The 8801-nt window shown below is 35.6% G+C and overlaps 1 protein-coding gene across 1 annotated transcript in view; it reads left to right on the top strand.

The window, feature by feature from the left end:
- cftr (CF transmembrane conductance regulator) overlaps positions 1-8801 on the top strand; it is a 35010-nt gene that overhangs the window by 15874 nt on the left and 10335 nt on the right. Inside the window, exons 14-19 of the mRNA XM_073851011.1 lie at positions 2753-3464; positions 3546-3683; positions 4510-4547; positions 5164-5444; positions 5550-5629; positions 6917-7067. Of these exons, the coding sequence (XP_073707112.1) occupies positions 2753-3464; positions 3546-3683; positions 4510-4547; positions 5164-5444; positions 5550-5629; positions 6917-7067 (1400 nt within the window). The remainder of the gene's footprint in view (positions 1-2752; positions 3465-3545; positions 3684-4509; positions 4548-5163; positions 5445-5549; positions 5630-6916; positions 7068-8801) is intronic.

The following is an 8801-nucleotide window of genomic DNA, read 5'->3' as shown; positions in this document are numbered from 1 at the left end:
TAATTCAGTGTAACACAATATTTATGTAAAAATTCAAACAACATGCTTATTCTGACTTGTACATATCAAAATATATAAAAGAATAAGGGAGCATATTAAATATTGTTGTGTTTTAAATAAAAAAAGTAAAAAAAAAAATCTGACAAATGGGCAAAACCTAGTATAGTGGCAAATTTTAAAAATGTAGAATTACAACTAATTAGTATTTGGGATGAAAGTAATTAATCTTTTAATATGTCATAAATTGATTTTTGCTGTAAATGTGCCTGACAAGATTGTTGCACTGAATGACATTTTAGTGGGTGTCTTCTGTAAATTAGGGAAAAATGTAGGATACTTATATTTTTGCTCAGAAAAACAAAAACAAAATGCAATTAAATTAAACAGAAAACTTTGTAATATTTTTTGGGAAAACAACAACAATTTTAAAGCAGTATTACATTTATTGTTTTTATGCTTAAACCCTTTTTCGTCTTTGACCCATATACACATATGCGTAAAATATATCTCCTTAGATACTATATTGTTTCTATATGCATGTTCAACAACTTTTAATCAATAGTATTAAGTGATGTCAAATCGATTAATCACGATTAATCGCATCAAATTATATATATATATATATATATATATATATATATATATATTAGGGCTGTCAAATGATTAAAATTTTTAATCAGATTAATCAGACTTTTCAGTGGATTAATCATGATTAATCACTATTTGCAACGACACCTGAATCCTAACCATTTTTTTTTCTGAAATGCATACCAAAATATAAATAACAGGACACAGATACATAATTTTCACATTTTCATATTATGCCAGGGCCCGCATCGGGCCTGTTTTAGGCTACTCCTTATTTTTTATATTTTAGACATCCATCAATTATGTCGCGCTGGTGGAAACAACATGAGACTTTCGCTTTTACTTTCGACAACGGCTCGGATGGCGCAACTGGAAGAGATCCGCGTAATACACTTAATAAAGTGTATTCAATGTGAGTCAATGTGAGTCAATGTCGCAAAGATCCTGCAATCTCATTTTTGGACGCGCCTTGAGAGAGAAATTTATCGTTAAGGATTACATATTAAACAAGTTTTTGTTTTCGATTTGTTTTATTTCGTTAAGTAATAATTTAAAACTTTCTATAAATATGTTTATCATGTCTGTGAGGCATGCATTTAGCTTTATTTTTGTTAAGCACTCCTGTTCAAGAACGAGACGACAGAAAGCGCATCATTTTTGTTTTCTTTATTTTATAAAAACACTGCAACGTTTTTTGGTGTATTACTTTTTCCTTTGTGAGCAAAAATGACGGATAATTTTAAATTGCTTCCACTGAAAAAATGCAAATGATTGAGCTGGTGCCTCGATGACCTGCAAAGCGGCTTTATGTATCTTCCACTCTCCACTCTGTCACTGTGTCAGTCACCGCTCTTTCGAGAATGAACCCAGCATAACTATGCAGATTTAATTCCCAAAACATAAGAAAAACGAAAGTTTCATACAAATGCTGAATGGATTATGGCATGGAAAGTGCAAAGCGCGCTCCCTTTATTATCACTAAAAGCGTCACAAATCTTAGTTCATAGAGATCTCACAACGTTCCGTTATAATCAATAAAGCTTTCTAAACTACACAATGAATCTTTTATTTACATCGCGTCTACACTTAGTCGGGAGATGAACAACGCTGGATTGTTTGCCAGATCTTCAATTGGTTTGCTTTCGTTTGAGGGTATATAGCACCGTCTACCCCAGGAGAACCGGGCCTAAGCTTGGCTAACCACTCCAGTTGCAGAGGGGCTGTCGCCCAGGCTTGTACTTGTTAACTGTACCATCATCATCATCAACATCTTTTTATATTTGAATCCGTCCATAGGCTCACCTTGCTCCATCTCGCCTCTAGCTCCCCAACCACTTTCCTGACAAATAATTCGTCACTCTGCGCATGCGTGAAATGCGTTAAAAAATTTGACGTAATTAACAACAACAAAATAATTAACGCCGTTAACGCGTTATTTTTGACAGCCCTAATATATATATATACATACATACATTTTTTAGATTATATATATTTACATGTGTGTATATGTATTCATTTATTGTATATTCATATTTATATATGATTTATATTATATATAAATATAAATTACATATATTTCTTACACACACGCGCGCGCACACACACACACACACACACACACACACACACACACATATATATATATATACACACACACAAGCATGGATGTGTACATATTTATAAATACCAATAACACAGTACATACACATATATTTTGTAAAAACAAACTTTTATTGTGGGTGTGATTAATCAAAAGCACTAATAGTTTTATATTTAGCGATTATTTTTATTTAGATTCTGCCATGCGTAACGCTTCATGGGATTGTCGTTCTTTCCCTTATTAAGTAATGTATCCATCTTTTTGTCTGATTTTCAAATACTTTTTTTGCTTCAGATCAAAGTTTGCAATGTTGTGATTCACCTCATAGTTGCTAGGTTTTGTGTGACTCTTTAAATAAGACTTTCTGTAAATCCTAATGGGAAAATATTTCCAGAATCAAGTCAAGGTAAAAAAGTGGGCAGGTACTGTTGCATTCTATACACAGATATCCAATAAACTGTTACTTCTTAACATACTAAACTAAACCCATATTATACTTGAGATAATTGTAGCATAAATGTCGGAAATATTACTGTATAACCTCATTTTTATGTATTTACTCAGATGTCTGTGCAAGCTGATGGCCTCTAAGACACGCATCTTGGTAACCAATAAGATTGAGCATTTAAAGCGTGCTGACAAGATCCTACTCCTCCACAATGGTGAAAGTTTTTTCTACGGCACCTTTTCAGAGCTTCAGTCAGAGCGGCCTGATTTCAGCACTTTGCTTTTGGGTTTGGAAGCATATGACAATGTCAGCGCAGAGCGCCGCTGCTCCATTCTCACAGAAACCCTCCACCGGGTCTCGGTGGATGAGAGCGCAGGCATGCGCCCTGAACGCTCTGCTTTTCGTCAGGTGGCTCCGTCCATGCCCGTGTACCTAGACGAAAGAAAATCTTCAGTGATCCTCAACACTCTCGGAGCATCTCGTAAGGCATCCTTAATTCAGATACCTGAAGAAGAGGTCCGGAGGACATTACCTGACCGGAAGTTCTCCCTGGTACCAGAGAATGAGCTAGTGGATGAGTCCTTTATGGGGAGCGATGTGTATCATAACCATGGAGTGCATATGGCTGGTCAGAGGAGGCAGTCAGTGTTAGCTTTCATGACCAATGCGCAAGGCCAGGGCCGTCGTGACCACCTTCAGTCATCTTTCCGCAGACGTCTCTCCGTCGTGCCTCAGAGCGAACTTGCGTCTGAGCTCGACATCTATGCTCGTCGTCTGTCAGACAGTGCATATGACATCACCGGGGTCCTAGAAGAGGAGAACATTGAGGTGTGGAAAATTCTCGCACTTACTGCAACATATTACTTTACATATATGCTTTTACTTCATCTGGTTTGCTTCTCTTCGCAGGCTTGCTTAGTTGATGAAATAGATGAAAAAGAAGAAGTATTTGAAACAACAAAGTGGAACACATATGTCAGATATGTGTCGAATAATAAAAGCCTTCTGTATGTTCTGATCTTCATCTTCCTTGTTGCTGCAATTGAGGTAATCCTAATATTTTGTGCATGTATTCATAAACTGTGTATTGTTTGTAGTGTTTCAAAGGTGAAAAAGTTTGCAATTATTAAGATTTTTTTAAAGAAATAAATTGTATTCAGCAAAGATGGTCAAAAGCGACAGTAAATGCAGATTTTTATTTCAGATAAATGCTGTTCATTTGAATTTTCTGTTCAAGAAAATCCAGCTGTGCCATCAAAGAAATCAAATAAAGTGTATATACATAAAATACAGTCAAACCAAAATTATTCAGACACCTTCAACATTCTCACATTATCACATTTTTTTCACTATAGATTAGAAAATAATAATACAGTATGACAAGAACTTAAGAGTGAAACTGTGTCAGAACAAATTCATTTTGATAATGTCAGATAACTTTGATAGAAATGTATGTAACAAAACATGGTTGGGTCAAAGTGTCAATTAAAATTTTCGGTCCCATATTTTTATCAATTTTACTGGTAGTCCACTGAATGAATTTTTTTTTTGTGTATAATATATCACAGTTTACTTTATTTTGCTATCCTCACTTATATAAATGAACTATAGTGTCCTGCACCCACTAGTAAAGAAATAAAAAATATATATCTGGTGTCTGAATAATTTTTGGTTTGACTGTGTATTACAATAGAGAACAGTTCATTTAAATTGTAAGATTATTTCACAATGTTACTGTTGTTACTGTTAAAAAAATAAAGACTTGGTGAGCATAAGAGACTTTTTCAAAAACATAAAAAATCGCACAGTTCCCAGACCCAAACTCCCGCACATCTAGATTTACTAACCATAATTCTTTCTTATGTGCTTTTAGGTCGCAGGATCTGTAGCAGGGATTTTTCTGATAACTGAGTAAGTGTTTTACCTTACCTTATTTTCCAATGATCTACTCTTCTAGGCAGAGCTAAACTCTTTCTTTGTCTAGCATTCTTCAGTAATAGTCTGGAATTCATTTAAAGGGCCATTTTCCACAAGTTGGTATGATTATTTAGGACCTTCGTAAAATGTCTGCAAAACACTTTGGTTAAAATTCCTTAATGTTCATGGAAAACAACACCTTTTTACCTTGTTAAAGGGTAAGCTCTGTTCACAACAAGCTGTTTCGGTGCATGCCTCTTTAAATGATAATGAGCTACTGCTCACCCGCTCCCTCTTTAGTTTTTTTGTGTATTCGGTGGTGCGTTATCATCACAAACAAAACTAATCCACTGTGCTCTCAGTGGCTCTGATGTTGGGAGAAAATGAAGACTCTTGTGACGTCATACTGCTCAGAAAATCAAAATGGCTTGATTATTGAGACTGTTTAGGTTTTTTGGGGATTAAAAAAGGAGTGAATGGATATTTATTATTGAGTGTTGTGTCCACACAGACACATTTATATGCAAACAACAGGCAAAAGTGAATTTTGCATCTGATGTTGCCTTTAATCAGTCCACAAAATACTGAATTTTCTCTATTTTTGTTGAAGTGAACTTTGGAAAGAAGAGCAACATCGAGCTGAGCCAAATATGACAAAGTACTCCAACATGTCTTTACCTGGAAAAAGAAATGCCATCATTGTTACCCCAACAGGCAGCTATTACATTCTCTACATCTACGTGGCCACGTCGGAGAGCCTTCTCGCGATGGGATTTTTCCGGGGTCTTCCGCTTGTGCACACTATGATCACAATCTCCAAGAAACTGCACCAGAAGATGCTGCATGCTGTTCTCAGTGCACCCATGTCTGTGCTTAATACCATGAAGACAGGTCAGTGTTACATAAGACTGAAATAAGTGGAAGTAAACTTTATTTGCACAGGCTCAGCTTTTGACTCAGTAGTTTAATGTTTGTATCCCAATGTCATTTTTACAGGTCGAATCATGAATAGGTTCACCAAAGACATGGCCACCATAGATGATATGCTTCCTCTCCTCATGTTTGACTTTATCCAGGTTTGAGACTCCTTTGATAAACTTTTATTGTCAAATGCCTGAATAGATAGGTAGATGGATTACACTTGCTAGTGTTTAAATGAAATGAAATGAAATGAATTAAATTTATATTATATATACAGTTGACGTCAAAAGTTTACATACACTTTGCAGAATCTGCAAAATGTTATTCACCAAAATAACCAGGATCATGCAAAATGTATGGTTTTTTTTTGTTTTTTTATTTAGTACTGACCTGAATAAGATATTTCTCATAAAAGACGTTTATTTAAGAAGGTTTAAATGCTCACTGATGCTTCAGAAGGAAACATGATGCATTAAAAGCTGGGGGATGAAAACTTGAATTTGAAGATCAGGGTAAATTTAACTCATTTTGTCTTCTGGGGAACAAAGTAGAAAGTATCTTCTGTAGCTTCTGAAGGGCAGTACTAAATGAAAAAGATGATATATGGAAAAATAAGAAAAATGTACACATCCTCATTTCGTTCAAAAGTTTACACCCCTGGCTCTTAATGCATCATTTTCCTTCTGGAGCATCAGTGAGTGTTTGAAACCTTCTGTAATAGTTGCATATGAGTTCCTCAGTTGTCCTCAGTGTGAAAAGATGGATCTCAAAATCATACAGTCATTGCTGGGAAGGGTTCAAATACACAAAAATGCTGGAAAACCAAATAATTTGTGGGACCTGAAGAACTTTTCTGAAGAACAGTGGGCAGTTTAACTGTTCAGGATAAACAAGGGACTCATGAACAACTATCACTAAACAAAAAAACAAAACAAAAAAAACCACAGCTATGGATCATTCAGATAACAACACAGTATTAAGAATCAAGTGTATGTAAACTTTTGAACAGGGTCATTTTTATAAATGTAACAATTATTTTCTCTTGTTGACTATATGTAAATATGTATGTCTTTTATGTGAAATGTCTTATTCTGGTCAGTACTACATAAAAAATAATATGCATTTTGTATTATCCCTCATATTTTGTTAAAATAACTAACATTTTGCAGATTCTACAAGGTGTATGTAAACTTTTGACTTCAACTGTGTATATATTATATTTATATATTAATATATTAATTTAAATCTAATACACTGATTTGATGCACAAGAAACATTTGTGATTGTGTTTTTTTCTCGAAATTTTTGATAAACAGAATGTTAAAAATAACATTTATTTGAAATAGATATCTTTTGTAACGTTAAAAAAATCATAAATGACTTATACATTTAATGAAATTATTACTTTAAAGCCTTTAAACTTTGCTTTTTTTTCCTAATAGTTGACTGTGGTGGTGGTTGGCTGTATTCTTGTGGTGTCCATCGTGCGGCCGTACATATTCCTCATAGCAACTCCCCTGGCCATTATTTTCATTGTGATGAGGAAGTACTTTCTCCGTACGGGTCAACAGCTTAAACAGCTGGAGACAGAAGGTAAGGCCAGATAGTGTTTGCATTCTTTGCATGCAGTTGTTAGATACGTCTGTACAGTTGGCAAAGGCATTCCTGACGCACGCGGCGTGCTGGCGTGTGGCTTGCTGCCAGGGACGAAAAGGCCAGTTAGACAAGGCACTGATGGGAGGTCAGTGCTAGGTCCAAAAACAGGGGAGGAGCAGAGGATGGATGAGTCAACCAGAAAGTGAAAAGGATATCTCAAAGGAAGCGGCATGGGCGGGAGGTCAGAGCTTTGTCTCTGGACCAATCATCTGTTACATCTCTGAATAAGGCAGACCCATTTCTGTTAGTCTCTCTGTAACTCAGACAGGAAGAAAACTCCTGTTAGCTTCAATTGTCACTCTCTGTGGCTCTTCCTACTGTCAGCTTGTCTGTTCAGGGCCTCCAAGAAAGCAACTAGGGCTTTCCGTACTTTGTAAAACCGGGTTAGCAAAAACCCGACCAGGGATTTCCTCTGCTGCTATCCTGATATCATTCAGTCACCATCCACTGAGCAACAAGCTTCATGGCGGGGATCCCAGAAAACTGCGCAATCCTATTGTTTTTCAAACAACAGAAGCTAAAGGCATTGTGTTGTCTATAGAAAGGGAAAGGAATGCTGCAAGGAAAAGCTGTGATGAATGAGAAGAATGTGATGATTTAATGATATCATGGGTTGCTGAACTTAGTTCATTTTGGTTATGAGGTTGCCTGAAGGCCAAAGGACAGAGGGCAGGACTTTTATTTCTTCCTTCCTCTTCCTGATCCCTTCTGCTATTGAAAATGTGTGGCACAGATGGCGTCGAAATACAAGTGCTCAATATTGACAGTTAAAGACGAAAAAATTGAAACTTGATCTGTACTAAAGCATTAGGCATGTATAATTTAAAAGAAAATGCTTTTACACTTAGTATATACAGTTGAGGTCAAAAGTTTACATACACCTTGCAGAATCTGCAAAATGTTAATTATTTTGCCAAAATAAGAGGGATCATACAAAATGCATTTTTTTTTTTTAGATTTAATTTTTGGCATTTTTGTCTTTATTATAATATGACAGGAAGTGAAATGGCATGGAGATAGGGAGCAGGATCTGGAAAGGTCCTCAAGTCTGGATTCGAACACGGGATGCCCGGAGTGCAATGGTGCCGTATGTCGACACGCTGACCACAAGGCTATGGGCGCCGACTAATCCGTGTTATTTTTTATTTAGTACTGACCTGAATAATACATTTCACATAAAAGACATTTATATAGTCCACAAGAGAAAATAATAGTTGAATTTATAAAAATGACCCCATTCAAAAGTTTACATACTCTTGATTCTTAATACTGTGTTGATTCCTATCATTGTGTTTATCAGCTGTGTTTTTTCTTGTTTAGTGATAGTTTTTCATGAGTCCCTTGTTTGTTCTGAATAGTTAAACTGTCCGCAGCTCTTCAGAAAAATCCTAATATGCAACTATTACAGAATGTTCAAACGCTCACTGATGCTCCAGAAGGAATGCATTAAGAACCAATGATGTACACTTTTGAACAGAATGAGAATGTGAATATTTTTCTTATTTTGCCTAAATATCATTTTTTTTTTTATTTAGTAGAATACTGCCCTTCAGAAACTACAAAAATAGTTACATGTTTCCCAGAAGACAAAATAAATTAAATTTACCCTGATCTTCAAATTCAAAAAGCTTTCAACCCCCTGGCTCTTAGTGCATGGTTTTTCCTTCTGGA

Source organism: Garra rufa, chromosome 11 (genome assembly GCF_049309525.1).
Source record: "Garra rufa chromosome 11, GarRuf1.0, whole genome shotgun sequence".
In the NCBI taxonomy this organism is placed as follows: Eukaryota; Metazoa; Chordata; class Actinopteri; order Cypriniformes; family Cyprinidae; genus Garra; species Garra rufa.
The sequence above is the reverse complement of the archived record's forward strand: the minus strand, read 5'-3'. Positions and strand labels throughout refer to the sequence as shown.